Raw genomic sequence first — 21,950 nt, 5'->3', positions numbered from 1 at the left:
TTCCGTTTTTGAAACCTGAACCTGAAACGCTGAGCCCTGTTTCTGTATTACTGAACAACGATACTATGCACACGACATTTTCATCCGATCTTTGTACGATGAATCGCCTACACCATTGGATTACCTCATCCCTTTAATCTGAGCATTATACGAGAATTGGATATGAAGTGTCGTGTGCATAGCTATTTCGATTTCTGAGTAAAACTGGCCTTGGGTGTTATGATGCCTTATCTTGAAATCGTCGATTTTAAAAGAATGTTTTCAGAGAGGCAAATGTGGTGTCTGGTGGTAACCACTTGGCAAGCAAAATGTCTAACTGTAGGACCTGTCGCGAAGCGTTGTCTGGCTCATTTTATGCTTGGTAAAACACGATGTTACACTCAATATATGTTCCGGACACTTTGGTATACTGCAAAAACCCATAGGGCATATCTAAGCTGCGATATGAATTCTGGTTTGGTGGAGTCACGCTCCGGCGCGGGTAGGTTGGTCGGTAGAACGGCAGGCAGGGACAGGGTCGTCACCAAACAAGAATCTGGTTTGGGCCGACTGTGTCACGGATCTGTCGCGCATACAATGCAATAGGTTTCAAACTCCCACGAATCATCAGGAACGCTAAAGCAACGGTGTCTACAGATGGTTTCTACTCAAAATTCCTGATCGATCAGGGCTCACATCTTCCAGAGACGCCGAGATACGTGTCGGTATCACATCACACATGGCTACATTTTTTAAGAAAAGAGGAAGTGCCCCGGCCTGATCATGCACACACCCACACATGGCGACATATCTGATATCTCTGAAATTTCAGGCGCGCACGGCAGGTGTAATCTGTTTGGCTGGGTAGGGAGCCGGCCACTCACGCCGTCCTGTACTTGTATACGTGCACAAGGCTGCAGGTGACATGCTAGCTCGACAACAAGATTATGGCCTCCGGCCGGCTGGCTTCAAGCATGCACGCCGCCGTCGTGGTCATCTGCTGTTCTTGCTCCTTCTAGCAGGCAGCAGGCCCATGTCATAGACGGATCCTCCCAGATTTTCAGATCAAGAATCTAACCAACCATCCACCGGCACCACCCCCAGGAGCTGGAAGCCGGGAGAGGGCAGTGAGATCCTGACGTATATTTCACTTTTGAGGCCACTGAGAATGTTTACATCTCCGCCAACACTGTGCTCCAACGGAAGAAAGAAGGGACTGAGCTGATTTCAGAGTATCGTCTTATAAGCCTAATCCACGCCATCGCCAAGATTATTGCAAAGATGATGACATCTAGGCTTACTCCTCACATGGCCCCATCACTCGTTCCCAAAGCGCCTTCCTCCGGACGCGCAGACAAAATGATGGCCCATCGCGGCGACCCATTTTGTCCCCTCTCTGTTTTTTTTGTCCGGCTGGACCCATTCATTTCCCAAATATGGGTTGGGTTTGCGTCTGCCCGGACAGAGCACAGACTAGCTTCATGTCCGTTGTCTTTCCTCCTGGCCCGTATGTCTGCGATCAAAACAAATAACCCCTACCTCGTGGCATACGGGGTTAGCTATTCTCTCTCAAAAAAAAGCCCCTCTCCCCATTCCTATATCCCACCTCTGAGCACCACCGCCTGCTCATCCCCTTAGTTGTACCTACCCCACCCCCTCCTAGTCGTCGTTGTAACAACGCCTCCTCGCCGCCGGCGCGATTCCTGCACTCTACACCACCGCCCTGCCCAAGTTGGTGCTGCCCCGCAGCGGGCAGAGCCTGATTCATCGCCCGTGAACCCCTCACCCCTCCCTCGCCCGCAAGGTGTTCAGTAGTTTGCCCTGCCTACCATGGCCGGTAGATTCGACGAGTTATACTTTCACCATTCCATCTATGATCAAGAAGGAGACTTTCGCAGTGATTTGGTTGAACTCCATCCTGGACCAGCATCTTTCCAACAGTTTTTGCATGCGCATCATGAAATTCGTGATTGGGCAACTCACAACCAACTCCAAAATGATTTGGTTGAGCATATGTGAAACCACGTAGGAAACGAGTTGTTTCATCCCTTTTTTTTCTATTTATTTCAATGTTTGAGCTATATTGGGAACTATGTTTGATTGTGTAAACTATTTGCATTAGATTACTTAAAATATTTTGGTTTATTTGTGTCCATTTGTGTGGTTATCGAATGCTCACAGTTATCAAAGACATGAGAAAATCAGTCCAACCCGGACCAAAGGAGTGACCTGGTGGAACCTGGGGGCACCGACAGACCCAAACGAACATGTGGCAGACATGAGATACGAAGTTATCCGGGCCGAGACCTAACCGGACCAAATCGAACACTTTTTGTGTCCAATTTGGGTGGCCGCACTGGAGTCACCCTAAGGTGTTGCTGTCATGCTGAAGGACATGGCTGTGGAGAAGACCTGCTCCCCTCATTCCCTATAGGCACGGTGCCTCAACTACTTACCATATCTAAGCACGACGCTCAAGGAGAAGGAGCTTTTTGGCCGGTTTTCTTACATTCGGGATCTGCTTATCACCTGAAGGAGTCGCTTCTACTTCTATATAGTGGGTTTTGTACATGAAGCAAGGATTGATCTGGAACAGGTGGCACCTGCAGTAAAACTTGCAGATAGGTCACAATACTGCTAGTAGCCATTTAATGGGTTGAGGTGGCTGGATCAATGAAAAGTAGCAACGTGCATCGATGTGGTAAAAAAATCAATAATTTATTTTCCTTGCTTTTTAATTATATAATGTAGATAATTTCTGGCGGAGACCCTGATACTTGCGAAATCATATATGAAATTTAAGTTAACTCTTTATTCAATATTACAATTTTGGTACAACACTCCTCTTTTTGGCTACCCTACTACTAGCGTCAGTGTAAACTCACTCTCATTGTATAACTAAAAACTCTCATGTTAGATCATAGGGTCGTATGCTAGCAGGAGCAGAGTGGGCGACCGCATAGGGCCCCAAAAATATTATGGCCCCCAAATTTTACGTAATTAGTATTAAATATAATTAATTACTAAAGGTCCAAATTGAGAATAGGCAGAAAAAAGAAAAACTAAACCACGGTAGATATTTGATTTAGGTCAGCCCACTTGGGAGACAAATCAGTAGAATATGAAACCCGGTCTAGCCCATATTACTAATACATATTGAACTGTTTTTGTTATGATTTTACGGATAGTCAATTTATTATCGCGGGATGTGGCGACGTGCAACCACATTTCTGTGAACTCCACGTCTTCAAGTTTTTTTTCTTTAATTGTATCACGCTTTTCTTTTTTCTTATATTGTCTTGCTAAAACTAGAATTCGTATGCTAATATATATATTCTTTGTTTTTCTGTTTGCATAACAGAAAACGTTTATTTCCTTGGTCCTCACCATTTGTTTTAGAGTTAGGAAGTATGATTATTATGTTATGAAAAGTGAAAGAAAAAAAATCAAGTTGAGTCGTTAGTTTTTAGTTCGGGTTGGTTATTAGCATCCTCAACTATAGGACCCCATTTTGAATTTGGCACAGGGGCCTCTACTTCTTGGTGTGGTATGGTACACTTCATGGGGTGAGAGAGCACCCCTACTTACAGGATTACAGTACCGTTGGGTTAGTGTCAAGTGGCAACCATCCAAACCCTACACTTATAAATATATTATTCTTGAATACTTCATGCTGATATGTTTTTTAGTTCTAGAGTTCCTAGATTACCGTGAAGAAATTGGTTTACTATCTTTCATTGTAAAAGTCAACCCCCTTTTTGTAATATCTCAAGCCTTTAGAATATTCAAATCTTGTCATGACAAACACTGATTAGAAGTCTCTTGGTTTACTATCTTCTCTCTAAAAAAGACCACTTTAAAATCAGACACAAGATCCCTAGCCGAAGCGGTACTACACGGAAGGAGACTACCTCACCGTCTACTACAACAAGCTCTCATTTGCCAAGCTTTTTCTGGCTCCGGTGATGGAGGGGCCGGGAAAGAACAATTGCTCACCTTCTGCTCGTTCTAGTGTTTGTTGACGTTTGTCAGCCAGATCTATTGTCCTCTACTAAAAGTCCACTTTCAAATATACACAGAATCTGGTTACCTGAATTTCTGCACTTTGCGCTCAACGAGGTTGGTTAATTTCTTTTCGGGTCGTTTGTTTTTTGTTCTTTTTGAATTGCAACGAGGTTTTTTTGTTGAGCAGAAAAAGTGAGTGCATGCTACCGTACATAGGAAGTGGTGGACGCTTTGCAGTTGTGTGCGCGAATGGGTGGACGGAGTTGGGAGAAGTGGTGGCCTCGCCTCGCGGCTGAAAGGGAAAGGAAACAAACATGGCCATGGACCACGCGTGGATCGCCCTCACTGCGCCTACCTACGTACGTACGTAACGTATCCCTTCCCCGATCCCCTCCTCGGTCCCTGTCAAATCACGCACCATCTGCGCTCAATTGCATCTCCCATCGCCTTTAATCCCCATCTCAGCCTGTCCATCGACCAGCTAGCTAGCTCGCTGTCCGGTACTCCGGGGTGCGGCCCTAACCGACCTGTGGTTCCCACGGATCTTGATTTGATTGCAGTCCATGCTGAATAATTCTATATATTTTATCTTTGCGAGGGACAAATTATTCAGTTAATTGTTCGGCGTCTTGATCTATCCATTAGAATTTCTATCCATTATTCCATTCACATATATACATGTAATTCAGGGACTTTCTGATTCCATTAATTGGAGATATGGATTGAGTCGTCACCTGTTATTACACTGTATCGCCTGGAAGATCGATATTGGTTCAGATGCGTTATGGTGGTTTAGTGCTTGGGCGGCTGCAGGACGGCCTGCTGCTACGTTGGTTCTCTCTCTTGTTTAAGCATTTTCTCTACACGACCAAACATTCCTTGCCTTTCTGGACAAGCAGCAGGGTCTCTTGCACATTCCTGATCAGTGATGATCAGCACCCAACTCTGTAACTGCTAGTACACTACATCTTACCTCAGATACTCAGATATATTGTCAAATTTGGGAATCGGTATACTGCTGTCATCCATAGCACATACAAGCCTAGTAACACCTGCAGTTTTCTTTCAGCATGCCCAGCTCTCACCCTAACATACATATTCTTGTGAAAAACCGCGAAATTGGTCAATGTCACCAGGATGAAGGCATGCATGCATCAACGACATGTGAGGGCAGTTATGTGTTTAGGAAAGTGTCACATGTCAGTAGTAGTATACGCCAAGGTCCTTTCAACTTGGCATCACACTGTTGCTTCAGGGATGAATCCTCTCAACAGCAGATCAGATAAAGATCTTTTCCTTCATGTGCGAGCATCCTTACTTGTGGAAAACAATCAATGGTGTCACCGTGGCATCTTCCCCATGGCTTGTCCATTTGAGCCCGCCTCACTTCATTTGATGTGCCCATGGTCTCTATGATCCACACTCTTATCTCTAATCCTACCCACCCCTTTTTAGGGGGAGAGCCAGTAGCTTTGTTTAAAGTTCATGGTTAGGTTCTATGGACCTCTCTGACTTTTTGCCAACTGCACTCTGATGTAGTATTAAATTTTTGTCCTCTTGTATATATGTAGATGTTAGACAGATCACTTCCGTAAATCAGACGCATTTTTTTAGAGAAGGAGGAAAACCCCCTGCCTCTGTCTCAAAACACAGTTTTTTTTTTACTTAATTAACGATAGCTTGGTTCCTTTGCTCCTGTAGATGTCGGTTCTGTTGAAACGATTTAGGCTGCTCATAGTGGGAGTAACATAGGTGGTAACATAAGTGCCAACTGAGCAAATTTGAGGATGTGGCATGTTATTAATGAGGAGAGAGATGTTTGTGGAAACTAAATATGTTATCATAACATCACACACCCAAAGCAAGATGAGTTTACAAGCTAATAAATGACATAATCCATGACACCACATATATGTTAATACCCACTATGTAGGTAATAACTTAAACGAGTAACATATACATGTTACTACTCTAGGTTACTCCCCACTATGACCAGCCTAAAGCATCCGGTGTCCACCGTTCCTGAACATGTTACTGTTCATCATTACATACGACAGTGACACAATTTGGGGTTATTCTAAGTCAATTTTTGTCAACTCTGAACTGAGTTTGTAGGGAAAAAAAACATATGCAACACCAAACAAGGCAGTAGTACTAATGTTACTACTAACTCAGACAAAAGTGGACACGGTTTGACTTATGACAAATCAAAATGTAATACCCCCTCCGTCCCGAATTAACCGACGTAGATTTTTATAGCTCCGTCCCAAATTAATTGATGTGGATTTGTATAAGAATCTATACAAATCTACATTTGTATTAGAATGGAGGGAGTAATAAATAAAAATGTATAGCAAAGCCTTCAAGGAATAAAGTTCAGAAAAATAGAAAAAATAAAATTTAAAATTTAGGAATAAATAATATTTTTTTTCATAAAATGTGTTTATATATATTTTCTAGAAAAAATACTTGAAGAAACTAAAAGGCTACGCAGCAATGGTAAATACTGTAGCTTAACTACGAGTAGATCACAATATTGATTAAGGAAATGTATGCCGGTGACCTCCAATTAGATCGGCCTGGAGGTCGATCCGATGAGCTCCAATGCAATCATACTACCCGTGTACCCATGGATCTGGGTAGATTGCAATCATTCCCCTCTGGTGCACGCATGCCGCAGGGGAACTACCCATGCCTTTTTCCAATCAGGAACTGCCCCTGCATTACCATCCGAAGAACACCACCTTGTGCCTGGATCACCGGCGGCAAGCTGCCACGGCGCCCTAATAATTGGCCGAAAGCTGCGGCGCCGCGGTGGTGGGACAATGTGTTCAGACCTCGATTAAAACCTGGAGCTGCCTTTTCTCAATCCATGATTCGTCACGCAGGAGCTCACTCTAATTGTTGATCAAACTTAAATCTTGAGATGTGTAAGCACTTTACATTTTACAGATGAGTGAGTAAAATCGGTCACGCTTCGATCTGTCAGTTCTCAAGATATCTTGAGAAAGGAAGCTATGCTCCAATTGCTGCAAGCCTGCAACTAGCTAGCAGTTCAAAAGCCAGAAAAGTTTAGCAACTTGTGGTCCAAAAGTCGGCTGGTTCCGATGGATGCTTTAGAAACCACAAACTGAGGTGTAGTACTGCTGATCCCAATAAACCCTAATTTGTTGCCTAACTAAGTGCAGAACTATAGCACAAGCTGTGTCGTTGTCGATGCAGTTATATATTGACCAAGTTGTAACGAACCATCTTAGCTAGGCAAGTTCAACTTCACTTGCTGGCTGCTGCCTAATTAAGCACCCACAAATCTTAATCCCAAGAGCTTTGGATATGTTGGGTGAAACATGCAGGTGAGCACCCAGAACTTTTTCCAAGCCATCCTGTAATTAATAGAAGGTGTGCACAAGTCAACCACACACCATCGGCCCATCTCATCGCCAATGCTTGTTTGATTGGACGTTCAGGTTTCATGTCACCGGCCATGGTTCAATCAGATCTTTTCAGTCCTTCTGTCCAGTGCCAAATGTAGAAAGACAGCCTTTTCTCATCTTATCAACACTTGCAGGTAAGCTAGCTGATGTGATTCATCAAAAAAATGTTATTTATTTATTTACTTGTTCTTCTCTAGCTGTTCTAATTAATCTAGCGGAGATATATTTTCTCATATGACTAGGACTCGAAGGATTACATTTCAGATTAGTGTAGAACTGTATATTAATCTCTATGAAATATTTGATACGACATTAATCAGATAATTTGCGGGAGAGAGTTAATTTCTTCTTGATTTTAGGCAGAATGTTGAGAGACGTGGCTATTTGTCATATACAGCAACAAGGATCTAGTGTCATGGGACTGCGGCAAGAATTCTTGCACAAACAAAAACCAGAGCCTGCATTTTTGCTGAATACTAGTCCTGGCCACTTCTAACTGTCCTCATGGCCTTTCTCCTTATGCATACACAGGAAAGGTAGCTCCACGGAAAAGTAGGCAGACAATAGCCCTAAAAGAAGCCGTTCTTAAAAATTCAACAACTTCTGCAACAAATGCGTTCTTGCTTCAAAAATATATATATTCGCCCCTCTCCCCCTAAAAAGTCAACATTTGCACCAAATTAACTGCACAACCCTATTTCTCAAAAAAAAACTGCACAACCCTAGATACCAGTACTACTCCCTCTGATCCAAATAATAAGATGTCTTAGTTTTGTGCCAAGTCAAAAAATTTAAACAACTTTGACCAAATTTATAGAAAATTATAGCAGCGTCTACAACTCTAATTAAGTTATTTTTATTAAATCTTTCTTGATATATATCTTCGTAGTATATTTATTAATATTGTAGATATTTTTTTATTTGGAATAAAGCTAGAACACCTTATAACCTTATAATTTGAACAGAGAAAGTATGACATGTGACAACCACCTAAAGTTTTGATATGTAAGTAGTAGAGGACTAGCTAGATAAATCATCGGTCGACTGACCGATGATGAATCGGCCGTCCACGAGGCACAGCGGTAGCAGGTCATTGTTGCTTGTGGGTCAGATGGGGGATGGAGGCGATCAGTGGAGAGAACGGGTTGGGCAGGAAGCATATGATGCATCGATCACATTGTGTGGGGAAGGAAGGGTGTTGGCCTAGATTGGGCCCCAGGCATATGCATGAGGCCGGCCGGGGCAACTGAAATGAGCGCTGAAATTAATAGGAGGTTGCTAGCTGGGGAGTACTTAGCCATTATACATCTCGGCACCCTGTGTGACGAACTGAAATAGGACAGTGTTTGTGCGTGCCGTGTCACACACATATATGGGGATTCGGGCATCCGGCCATAGGGCACACATTCATTCATCTCCGTGAGTACGTGTATGCCTTCTTCACTGTGGCCAGTAAAAAAATGTTCATTGTGGGGTAATTTTACCACACAAAATAAGGGAGTTAATATGGTTAATTCGATTAAAACTGTAAAAAAAAAAGAACATATATTTTGCAGAAGAATTGGATAAATCACATCCATGATAGAGTTCACTCAAATGATAATTACTCTCCCCGTCTGCAAATAAATGTATTTTTAGGTTTTGTTCTAAGTCAAAAATATTAGAGTTTGACCGACTTTATTGAAAGAATGTAGCAATATTTATGACACTAAATTAGTACCCATTAGATCCGTTTTGAAATGTAGTTTCATAATATACCGATTTGATGTCATATATGTTGTCACTCTTTTCAACAAAGTCGGTCAAATAAAAAAATGTTTGACTTAGGACAAAACCTAAAAATACACTTATTTGTGGACGAAGGGAGTTTGTGCCTGAATTAAACTTAAGATTATCTGCAGTTTGTAAGGTGAAAGAAACTACCAATAAGGAAAGGAAACAAGAAACCGAAACAAACCTGGTTTGAGGGTAATTAACGAGCGTACGAATACAAACCTGCAGGCAAGCAACACGCTGATGCAAATTATGGATATGGAGAGTTGGAGACACACATGTCTGGCGCGAGGACAAGCTGAGAGATCAAAGAAGAAGGAAGGAAGCAATTAGCTATAGTAAACCAAAAAAGGGGCTGTAAAGTGAACTCAGAGGAAACAAACAGCCAAGGGCCATAGGAACTGGCCGGCCACAGCATCTGCTGGCTGCTGCTAACAGCACCTTACATATCTGCCCCTCCCTAGCTCCCCACCACCCTTTAATACCTCCACTCTTCCTCGCCCTGTTCGTTGTCTCTCCCACACATTCCTCTTTCTTCCCTCTCTGGATCTCTTCCCAACTCCATTGTGCTAGCTAACTCACAGATCAGCTGTCAACAAGCAAGAGATCCCTCCCGTCCTGCCATGATGAACATGATGGTAATTTGCTTGCTTCTTTGGATTTGCTTTTGGAAATCAACTCCTTTTATTTGCAAAGCCGGTCTGTATTATGCATGTTTACATATATATGGTGGCGCTCGGGCAGAATCTTGCCTGCTAGCTTCCCGGTGAGGATTTATGTAGAGGCGCGAGAAAGAGGAAGATACATATCACAGATTCACAGGGTTGAAGATCTCTCAAAGATCTCTGGAACAGAATTTAATGAATCCCACCGTTTGTTTCCTTTTTGACAGACCAAGAAAAGAACCTATGCCTAATAATAAGATAGTACCGCGGAATAGATATAGATGCAACGATCGATCTCTCTCCTTTGCCATGAGCTGATAAGCGATTCTTGATTTGTTCACATGCTGATATGCTTCTCGATTGCACTTGTTTATCTTGGTTTGTCAGGCCGATTTGAGCTGCGGAGGGGCTTCCAGTGGGAAAGATCAGCCGGCCGGATCGGCGTCGGCGGGGGAGGCGGCGGGGAGCGAGAAGATGGGGAGGGGCAGGATCGAGATCAAGCGCATCGAGAACACCACCAACCGGCAGGTCACCTTCTGCAAGCGCCGCAACGGGCTCCTCAAGAAGGCGTACGAGCTCTCCGTGCTCTGCGACGCCGAGGTCGCCCTCGTCGTCTTCTCCAGCCGTGGCCGCCTCTACGAGTACTCCAACAACAGGTGACCAACACCAATCAATTGCGACCTCTTCTTGCTCTCTGCACGTTCTCCATACATTTTTGGATACATGAGATATATTTATAGCACCAAGAAAGGCATGCATATGCATAGCACAGCACACACATACCTCAGATCCTACTACTACTGCTATGGGTTTTTATTTTTTTTGCCGTTCTGAATTCTTGTCCAAATTGGAGCAAGTTTGCTCCTAGCTTTCTTGGGGCAAAGAGTTGGGAAGGTCAAATGGGAGCTGCATCTTTTGTTATTGTAACTGTCTTGTTTATTTTGGTGTTCCTGAGGGAAGGAAGGGAAAGAAATTGTAACAGTTTCTTTTGTGTATGTGTGTGTGAGCTAGCTTGCTGAGCAGCATGTTGTGTGGTTCTTTGCTCCTTTCCTTGTGCTGCTGTGAGGTGAGCTAGATGTTTAGATAGATCTAGCACAGTGCTTGCTCTCTGTAGTATGTGTGCATGCCCTGAGCCTTTCTCTTTCCTGTGACTCTTTGTGTGTGTAAGAGAGAGAGTGAGTGAGAGAGCTTGGTGGTCCTGCTCTTTCTTGCTCCATTTATCATCTTTCCTTTCTCACCTCACTACCTCTGTATGTGTGGTGTGTGGAGAGAGAGGGGTGGGGGGTAAGCTTTGGTAGATCTCTCACACCTCATGATGCATACCAAGCATGTATACTTGCACAAAGAATACAATGCATCCTTGGACTCTCCCTTGTTCCTTTTTCCCTTTTGTAGCTTTGCCTGTTTGGAGAGAGCAGCAGATCTAGCTCTCCTGGTGGATGGTTTTGCTAGTACTCGTTAGTAGCACGTACATGTATGATGTATTATGTGTACGTGTCACCATTAGTGTATGTGCGTATTTGATGAGGTAATATGGTGAAGGAACTGGTAGCTTAGAACACGTACCTCTCTGTATTGTTCAGTTTCTTTTGCACCATGTCATCTCTTCTCAAATCCCAACCAAATGAGTTGCTAGGGTTAGGGCTTCAAACCATGTGCCCCTTTTTCACGAGAGCAGTTGATGCCTGACACCACCACTGTAGTTTCCAAGAAGAACCAAACCAAGGAAAGGATCCAATTAACAAAGAAATTGCAGTGAAGGGAAGAAACTTTTGCGGTAAAATAGAAAGATATATGTGTGAGTTTTGATATTACCGAAAGCTGTTTACACAAGAAAGATTATTCTAGCTTGGTGTTCTTGTTATGCCTGTGTCAAACAAAGGATTTTTTTTTTACAAGTTTCTAATCTTCACATCTTAATTTAGTTCACCCCATATTTTTTTTTATTGTGAGCTTATGTTCTGAACAATATATGCATGGCATGCAAAAATATGTTTTATTTTTTATCTATAAAATAACCTTAAATTTGTGGAAAACAAAACCAGCAAATTCTGTTTCTGCAACTAAAAATGAAATACAGTCAGTACTGGAGCAGCAATAAGACCCAGCCCTATTAGTATTACATGGGGAAGTTAAAACATAGTATAACGAAATAGAATTAGTTTAATAAAAAAACCATGTTTGCAGTATGTAATTAAGAGACTGGAAAAATATGAAGCACTATACCCAATGCTAATTTTAAAAAGAGTAGACATCTTTTTTAGATCGTCCGTGAAAATGACCAAAACGAATGTGCTATGATATCATGGAATTATTACTCCTACTTCATATGCAGAATATATGTGTCATTTTTATCATAATGCATATCCCCAAAAGGCAAGAAGCCCATAAATGTTGTTGTTGAACATGGTAAAAATAGACCTATGGGGCACTGGCTGACACGTGGGCACTGTCAGAACGGTTAGAAATAAACATGCATAAACAAAAAACAATTTTATCTGTCTTCCAGCTGGTGTGTGTACCCTGCAGTCTTGGTGCGCGGGGCCCAGCCAATGGCATGGCATGGGCAGCAGTACAGTTGTAGTACTGTTGTGCTGGGCCATCGTTGTATCGGGAGCGAGAAAAGCCGGTGACTTGGTCAGAATGGTTAAGGACCCGGAACTGGGTAAAGCTTGTGCCGCCGTGTTTGCTGCCCCCGTTGGCCCATTGGGTAAAACGGGCGAACTGTTTCTGCCCAATCATGTGAAACCCTGTGCCAGCTTGCTTGTCACTGGATGGCCAGTCAATAGCATCCTCGAGGATGCTAAGGTTTCTTGTCCTTTGACCGGCCAGGGCATCCTTGTGATGTGACCTGCGTCCTAATTTGCTCAGACATTTTTGTGGTTTAATGACCTTGATTAGTTTGGGAAGTACTCCTACTTGATATGACTGTTTATTTTATGCCGGTTTTGTGTGATTGGATGGAGGATGACGACGATACTAGTTCAAAGATGTGGTGATAAGACATGAGCAGCCAAATCCCCGGTAGCATGAGCAGCAGATCTCTGAAGAATATCTTATGGGAGCATTGCAGTAAATCTTTGGTTCCAGTGATCATGCTCTACCCTATGTGGCAAACTGCATCTGTCTATTCTGGTTGGATTACGTGATCACTACTACCTAGGCAGCAAACTGCATCTGCTTCCAATAGCTTGAGCAGAAGATTTCTGAAGAATATCTAATGGGGACTTTGTTAGGAAAGGGTTTTTTCCCTGCTAGTTTATTAGGGTCCTAGTTCATAAAAAAAAATTGTGTTCTTCTTTGTCAATCTTTTACATGTCCAGATATATTTCATTACACTTATATATGCCATACTGAAATTATGTGGAAAAATATAACCTTGAAATCAGATTAATGAGCAGAATTGCAACATTATACATAACGAGTCTTACGTTCTTTTCATATTTATTTCCGAAGCTGAGACTAACATTGAAATCAGAATAATGAGCAGAATAGTGTACTTCTGTTATTTTGGTCGATCCAATTATTCTGCGCGAGCTTACGTTCATCAGATTAATAAGCATATATAATTGCTCTATTTGTTCTGTCAGTATTAAGTAAATCTTGTATTCTGCCCATCAAGCAGATGTGCTTGCAAAGTTGCAATTTGGTGGAATGGTGTAACCTTTCCGCACGTTAACTAATTTGCAGTAAGCCTGTTTCTTACAAATGATAGGAAATTAAATCTGCCTAAAATAAAAAAATGAATTAAGCAAAGTTCTGAGAAGACCATATATAAGCCCTCTCCTGTTGTTATTAATTATATAAAAAATAGTCACTGTTTAAATGAGGAAGAAGTTGGATAATTTGCTTCTCATGAAGAGCCAGGCCAATATGGAAGTTCAGCTTGTGTTCGAAGAGTTAAAACAGCCCGTATGCTTTCTCTGAAACCTGGACAAAGTCCAATTAATAGATTAGCAGACATGAAACTGAAATAGCTAGCACATAGAGCAAATATAATAGGTTTGGTCCTGATTTATTTGGCATGCAGTAATACTATATATCTCTTAGAACAAATTTCGTTTTCCTTCTGAGAGTGAAAATTATTTTTTCGTTTTCTGCGGGAAATTTACTCCCCAGGTTTCAAAATATAAGGCACACAAATTTTTATTGACCATCAAACTCTTTAAAACTTTAAACAAGCTTATAGCAAAATATATTTGAATATACTAGTAGTACTAATTAACCAATACAATATAAAAACACATTTCATGATGGATATATTGATCTTCGATTGTGCATTGTGGATGCTGCTTTTATTTTCCTATAAATCTTTGGATAAATTTTTTGTCTTATAAAATTAAGGGAGTAATGTACATGAGAAGGATTAGTGACATGGTCTTTTTGGTTGCAACAAACATTAGAACATGTTGACAGGAAGTCGACATTGACTAAAGTTGTTTTTTACCAGAACACTGACTAAAGTTTTCTGTGTAATCAAATATTCCATGAAATTAGAAATAAACTGCTTTCGTTTTCTTTTAAAAGAGAAGCGGTTATATTACATCCTTGGACAGGTCTAAACAAAATTGTGCTTCTTTTCTCATATCTTGATGTTACATTTTTTTATGATTCATGATCATGAGTACTGAATTTTAGTTGTAATTAATACCTTTCATCTAAAAAAAGGTACTGAATCTTGGTACCCAGTAAGTGTTAGTTTTCCCCTTTGTCCAATTGTAGGGCTTCTGTTCTTCTCCTTAATTTCTCTTAAGGGGGGCATTGGGGGACAATTCACATGAATACACTGACTGACAATTCATGCCAGGACATCATGCCACGTCATACAATATGAAACATCATATCATTTCTAGTTGTGTTGTACTCCTATAGAGCTAGCTAAGAAGCTTGTAGCTTGGTATGGGCAATGACAGGCGAAAGTTCATGGGAAAGGGGAACTGCTGTAGTAGCTATACTGGCTAGCTTTAGTCAATGTACCAGAGAGACTTGTGAGTGATAGCACAAGCTTTGGACCAATGTGTCACAATATGATCTCTGCAGCACAGAATACAAGCTCTACTGTAGCGCATCCCGCGTATTGGACTATTGGTATTGTGTATTGCACTATTGCTCCTTGTCAAAACAATCCTGGGCACGCAACTAATTTGACCATACCAGCTAGTACTTCAGGAAGGAAGGTTCATCAATACCATATTTAAGCCTTCAGTTACACCATGTCATTCATGAGTTGTAATTTGCATACATAAATTATCAGTAAAACCGTTCTTTTGACTTCCAGTCTTTTTTTAGGCAAGAAATTTCAGTTATGTTTCTAGACAAGAGACTTTCAGTTATTGTAGTTGTGTAATTGTGTTGCTTTCCCCAACCCCAAACAGGTGAAACAACCAGGCCTGGAAACAACAATGATATTATCATAATGTGACTTTTAAATTGCTACAGATGAGTGCATGTATGTGCTAATTTAACTCAATCTCACGGTGAACACGGCTGTTGCATATTTAATTGCAGTGTGAAAGCCACCATTGAGAGGTACAAGAAGGCCAACAGTGACACCTCCAACTCTGGCACGGTCGCAGAAGTCAATGCCCAGGTAACATCTCATGTCAAATCTTTCACTCCACAGCAATTACTCCAACTGACTTCCAAGACGTGATCAGCTAGCTAGCTACTGTAGGGTTCAGCTTCACAGGTGTCTAGGGGGCGACCATTTTTCGCCTGTGCTGTCAAATGTCAACATTCCATGCTACTGTTCAGCAAGGGCAAACTTGATATCTCCGAGGAAATCTTGTGACAAGATATCCTGAGCAGACTAGCGAGTCATACATGGACATAGTACAGCGGTTATATTGCATCGACTCTCAGAGTATCCTCTGTTTGATCCAGCGGATCATGCGTGATATTGTCCATTGGATTGATATCATAATCTCATGCTAGAAATGCACAGGGATGTTTGCTCTAAAAAAAATTCACAGGGGTGGATAAGTCTTGGACAAAACAAAGATAACTTGTGCAATATTACCACACGAGAGACACTGTTAATTACATGCCGCTCTAGCTGTCTTCTGAACTAGGATCAGTAGCATGGTCTCAGTTTCATGCCTCCACATGAAATACTGATAAACAAAAACTGAGGTGAATGAAGAACTAACCAAATTGCCATCTGAACTTATGCGTTCATGTGACCGATCATCTTAAATTGTTTAGTATGAACGATATGATGTTGCAATGCCAATTCTCTGCGTACCGCAGATCACAGAGGCATAGTACTTGATTTGAAAAACTTGCATGCCAGTATTATCTCGTGGGGAATATATATATATATTAATACGCGAAAAAAATTAATGCACACATTAATGAAATGAAATATAACTAGATTAGAAAATAGCAAACTGATAGGAGCTTGCACTGCAACTGGGTTTTCAGTAACTACGTTTGTTGCCGACTCGCTTCTTAATTTATAAATGATCACTGCTATTTGGATTAATAAAAATGGTTGGTTACTGATGATGAATGCTCTATCACATTTCAAACTTGCAGCATTACCAGCAGGAATCCTCCAAACTGCGCCAGCAAATTAGTAGCCTGCAGAACTCAAACAGGTAAACATCTATCAAATCATATCATATGATGTATCTGAGACTTCACAACAATAGTTATGTGTTTGCAGTCTAACTTGTTTGATATATTTCAGTAGGTCCTTAGTGAAGGATTCTGTCAGCACCATGACCCTCAGGGATCTCAAGCAGCTTGAAGGCAGACTGGAGAAAGGCATAGCCAAGATAAGAGCTAGAAAGGTATGCCGCAAAACTGTACTCCATGCTAGACTGAATAAATACCTTTTTTTTTTGCTTATGAATTTTGGATTACTGCACATATGCTCCAGATCAAAACATATGGAGTAGTACCATATATTTGAGTCTTCAATTAGTTGCTCATCTAATAAAAATGCTTTATGCAGAATGAGCTGCTGTATGCTGAAGTTGAGTATATGCAGAAAAGGGTAAGTGAAATATATCAGCGCATGCCTCTACCGACAGTAGTTCTCATTTTCTTGACACAGCAAGCAACACATATTTTTGTTTAATTCAGGAAATGGAGCTACATAATGACAACATGTACCTCAGGAGCAAGGTGAATTACGCCTATAACTAGCCTGTTGTCGACCAGAAAACACTATATATGATCACTGAAACTCGAGTGATATGCTGCAGGTTGCTGAGAACGAGAGGGGGCAGCAGCCGATGAACATGATGGCGGCGGCATCCACGAGCAGTGAGTACGATCACATGGTCCAGTATGATTCCAGAAACTTCCTGCAGGTGAACCCTATGCAACAGCAGCAGCAGCAGCACTCCCATCAGCTGCAGCCAACTGCCCTTCAGCTCGGGTAATCAAGCAAGTTTCCTTATTATTTATTTATATACATGCAGCTATGCATTCTTATGTACTCCGTAGTACAATTTGGGAGTGAAGAGAATTTTGTTAGCCACACTTGAGTATGCAGTGTTAACTCAGTCTCTTACTGTCTTTTTTGGCTTCCTACTCGATCTGCAGCCAGCAGCCCTTCAACTAGTTTTGGTCTGGAAAGTACTGCAGTACACACGCTAGGTAAAGATCGCTACAAGCTAGTTAAATAATTAATGCAAAGTTGTTAATTGACCTACTACTAGTTAATTACTAGTAGTACAGTAGTAGTTTATTAACTCAGTACTCTGTAAATCCGTCTAGCTTTTGCAGATGAAACCAGAAGGTGTCCGTGCATGCAGCTGTCACCGTGCACATGCCTGGAATGCAGTAGCTCGATTTACGGTTGTATGACAGAAACTAGCATTGTCAGGGTATGGCGCTTGTAATGTAAATATCTGCATTTTCTCATCAGTACTAAGTGCTACCGCTAGTTAATTAGTTGATCACCGCAAGCGATCGACTTGGCACAATCGTGTTGTATCTATATATCTTCTCCATGTATTAATTACCAGCAATTTGAATTGTTGTGTGACCCAAACCCCATTAACTCCAGAAAAATTCTAAATTCACTAATGTACTCCAGGAATTTACTAAGTGCTGCTTAGCTATGATTTAATTTGATTTGATGTCCCAAGTGGAGTAGATTCTGGCTCCCATCAATTTTCATGTTCAAACCTGCTAATCCTTCCGGTTTAGTAACTGGACGTTGACACGCTCTCCAAAACACACTCTGACCACTAATTTCTACTCCCTCGCTAATTTCTGTATCCAGCCGGATAGTTAATTCACTTCTAATATATATCCTATACCATTGGATTCGGTCGGTAATTATCCTAACCATTTTCATCCTTATTTGGTTGTGAGCTCCGTGAACCTGGGCCGGTAGGGTGCTAAGCTCTCGAGTGATGAGCTGGGCCGACTGTTGTGTGTTGGTACAAAATCTACCAACATCTACAACTTAAATTAGTTTGACTAAATACCTCATGCTTATTTGATATCGTAGATGTTACTCCTGCGTCACCTTTTTGTTGGTGTGATTTTTTTTCTCACGTACCAAGGAACTTTGTTGTGCATGCATTGATTGGACAACTGTGTGGCATGCAAACTCGCATTGATTGGACAATTGTTGTATACATCTCATATTTTGGGATTGCATGTAAAAAAATTGTGCCCGCAAAAAAAGGGACACGTAGTAGTACATTCTTTTCATAAACTTGATCAAACTTTAAAAAGTTTGACGTATGACAAAGTTAGGACTTCTTATATGTAGACTTCTTATATGTAGAAACGGAGGTAGTATTGATTTACATTCCTAACTATAAGATGTTCTAGCTTTGTCAATTGTCCTAAGTCAAACTTTTTAAATTCTGACCAGGTTTATAAAAAAAATGTACTACTAAATAGTACAATGTCAAATATTATATATACTATTAAAATGTATAGATATCATGATGGATTTAATAATTAATTTAGAGTTGTAAATTGTCAATTGTGGTAGAAAGTCACTTAATATGGGATAGAGGGAGTATTGTTTTGGCTCCATTGGTGCTAGGATTTTATGCACTTCTTGTTCAGTCTGACAAAGATTCAGTCTGAAAACGCAAAGGGGCATCGGATATTACAGTTACCTCGCTGTAGTTGGTAATGGTTGTGGATGGATAAGTATCTGCAAAATTACCACACCCCCTTGCAACATTAACTAATTTCTCCACACATACTCATCTTGAACAGCCGTAGATTCTGTTTAGTGCAAGAGCATTATATCAAGGAAAGCATTAGAGCAGCAAGCAAGGACCTATATTAAGGCCAACCATTCCTGAAAATATAGTCGATAAAGAAAGATTCATTCAGGTGTAATAGTACCAAGCGTAAAATAAAAAGGAAACGACAATTTGATGAGAGCCCAGATGATGCATCTATTGCTTCACAACAATCTGCACATGAGTCATTTAGGGTCAATTATTTTTATACCTGTTGTTGATCAAGCTATTGCTTCACTTACAAGAAGGTTTGAACAGTACCAAGGGTTCGAAAATATTTTTGGTTTCTTGTTTACTTCAGATAAGTTGAGCTCTTTGGATGGTAAGAGTCTGTTATCTTCTTCTGTTAAACTGGAGGCTGCACTTAGGAGTGGAGAACATTCAGATATTGATGGAAAAGAATTGTATGTGGAGTTGAAGCTGATCCAGGATTTCATCCCTAAGGAATATATGGGCCCTCTTGATATTCTCAAGTATTTGAAACGGCGAGGTTGTTTCCCTAATGCGGTTATCGCATACAGAATTTTGCTAACCATTCCAGTGACCGTTGCTTCTGCCGAAAGGAGTTTTTCCAAACTCAAGTTGTTGGAGTCCTATTTGCGTTCTACTATGACACAAGAAAGAATCAATGGATTGGCAACAATATCACTAGAAAATGATGTTCTGGAGAAGATTAATTATGAAGATATAATCGAGGATTTCGTTTCAAGAAATACCAGACGGATGATGCTTTTCACTAGAAGTTGAGGTTAGTTTGCTCTTTGAATATTGCATTTACTCTGTCGACATGAATATATAGTTTGGTACTAACTGTCGCAATAAGTTGTAGCATATCTAGAAGTCGTATAATCAAATGAAAAATCATATTCTTGTTATCGGCAAACAAAATTTTAGGCCTCATTTTAGATTTCGCACGGGGGCCTCAAATTTCTGGGTACGGCCCTGACCGACAGCCTACAGGAAACAAGAGAATACTTCGGTCGACGGCCGCCGGAGGCTTCGAGCCTTTGTATGGCCTCCCAAAATCCGCTTGAATTCCGGCCGCAGATTTCTTCGTCTCCGACTCTGCTAAGAACTGTCGTGATGGATCCTTGGACGATTCCATCACTGGTAGGAGGGGCCTTTCAAATTCCTTGCATGGATAGCATCGCCCCCGCTTCCTCTCGTTGACACCTGTGTCAATTTTAGGTTTCTCCTCTCACTGGCGAGTTCTCGCTCCCCGCTTGTCGTCACGGACATAGTTTCCTTGGTTGGGGATAGAGGTGCAACATGCTGACCCTCAGGGTACCCTTTGATCCTCTTTAGTTCAAACAAATGAACTAGTTTTTCAAAAAGTTGTGTCATTTTAAAACTTTGGTTCATTTGGTTGAACTAAGTAGGATCAAAGGGTACCCTGACGGTCACAAAGTTGCAGGTCTAGTTGGGGAGAAGACGCCTGGAGAAGAGCGAGGACGTTTCCTTCCTCGGGGTCGGGAGACTAGCTAATTAGGCTGGATCCTATTCCAATTGGGCTTCCAGCCCATTCTAAACACAGGAGCCGAGCCGAACGTTCTGGGATCCTCGTAGGAGCACGAAGTTGGCATTGGGAGCCGGATTTCTGGATTTTCTGAAGCCGGACCGTATCCGAACACGCCCTAAATATGCACAATGCGAAAATGTACGTACCCTCACAAAAAAACGTACATAGTAGACGACAAAAAAGTTATGAATTTTTTTTAATTGAAATATTGTGCAGGCTGGCTTTTGCCTGCCGTAGTCCCGATAAAAAAAAAGACAACAAAGAAATTATAGGGAATGAGTTTCATGGAAGCAACCCCAGAATAACAACTTTTTTCTTCTAGAAATTCTTCTTTCTTTTGTGTTCTATCCCTAAAACTAATTATGGGGAACCATTTTCCTGGAATCTGCCTTTTGTTGCCATCCTGGGTTCAGGAATCAGGAGACAAAACAGGGGAGGAGCCGGGCTCAAAATGTCTGAGGGGTGCAGGCCAGTACAACAAGAGAATAGCCCAAAGGACATAAATTCGGCCCATCTCGAAAATCAACTAGTCGAGTGATGCATTTGTTTTTTTTTTTACGAAAACGGCAACGCCGATTCAATTAATTAAGAGTTGGAATTCACAGAACCACTTTCGTGCAGAAAAAAACAAGACAAGTATAGGAGAAGAACATCAAGAAGAAGAGAGAAGACTAGAGAGGCTAGAGCGACTAGAAGAAATTAGAAGGTTTTTTATGCCTATATCATAGATTGTATTTCCGGAGGTTGACATGGAGGGGAAGAAAACTATCAGGAGTTATCAGACGACCGTATATGCTGTATTTCTATCTCCAAGCCTTGGGCGTGTTAGTCAGCAGCAACCAGGTCAGCTGCGTCTCTATTTTATATCAACCTACATGGTACTTTAGACTCCACATTCCAGCGAAACCTACAGTTTATTTACTCCGAAACGAAATAAAATCACAGCTCCAAGACTACGCACGTTTCCAGCATTCATAGGCTGATCCATCACAACAAGCACACCGAGCTTATTAGATAAGTTGTCTCCAAACTCTGGACAAAAGCTTTTAGGCGAAACTGCAAAAATTTATCAGTGTCCATGGAGCATTTGACAGAGGGCATCTGCCGGGCGCCCGTCCCCGCGAGCAGCTTCCGGCAGCAACAACCCATGTCTATGTCCAAATGCCCATCGCAATTCGCAAACCCTGCCGTTGCCTGTCAGGAAGACCCCACTCGCGAAGGAGTCGATTGGCATTTGACAATACGCATCAACGCATGCCATGTTTTGCCCGTATAAACTGGAGTGGCAGGAGTGCCAAAAAACAACTTGAGTCTACGTGTAAGCATATGTACATACTCATAGCGAAAA

The 21,950-nt window shown here is 41.5% G+C and overlaps 1 protein-coding gene across 4 annotated transcripts; it reads left to right on the top strand.

Moving 5' to 3' along the window:
- Positions 1-9,617: 9,617 nt before the first annotated feature.
- LOC100841720 (MADS-box transcription factor 3) lies at positions 9,618-17,917 on the top strand. Of its 4 annotated transcripts, none has more exons than XM_010232291.3 (10): positions 9,618-9,829; positions 10,244-10,512; positions 15,365-15,446; positions 16,394-16,455; positions 16,551-16,650; positions 16,815-16,856; positions 16,946-16,987; positions 17,068-17,243; positions 17,411-17,464; positions 17,585-17,917. In XM_010232291.3, exons 1-9 carry the CDS (start codon positions 9,815-9,817, stop codon positions 17,427-17,429), a joined length of 807 nt encoding a protein of 268 aa, XP_010230593.1. In that variant the 5' UTR covers positions 9,618-9,814; the 3' UTR covers positions 17,430-17,464; positions 17,585-17,917. The 4 variants fall into 4 exon arrangements, with proteins under 4 accessions (XP_010230593.1, XP_010230592.1, XP_010230591.1 ...); XM_010232290.3 differs by having other exon boundaries at positions 9,620-9,829; positions 16,548-16,650; positions 17,594-17,917; XM_010232289.3 differs by having other exon boundaries at positions 9,621-9,829; positions 16,548-16,650.
- Positions 17,918-21,950: the final 4,033 nt, after the last annotated feature.

Source organism: Brachypodium distachyon, chromosome 2 (genome assembly GCF_000005505.3).
Source record: "Brachypodium distachyon strain Bd21 chromosome 2, Brachypodium_distachyon_v3.0, whole genome shotgun sequence".
Lineage (NCBI taxonomy): Eukaryota > Viridiplantae > Streptophyta > Magnoliopsida > Poales > Poaceae > Brachypodium > Brachypodium distachyon.
This window is presented reverse-complemented; position numbering and strand designations above follow the sequence as displayed.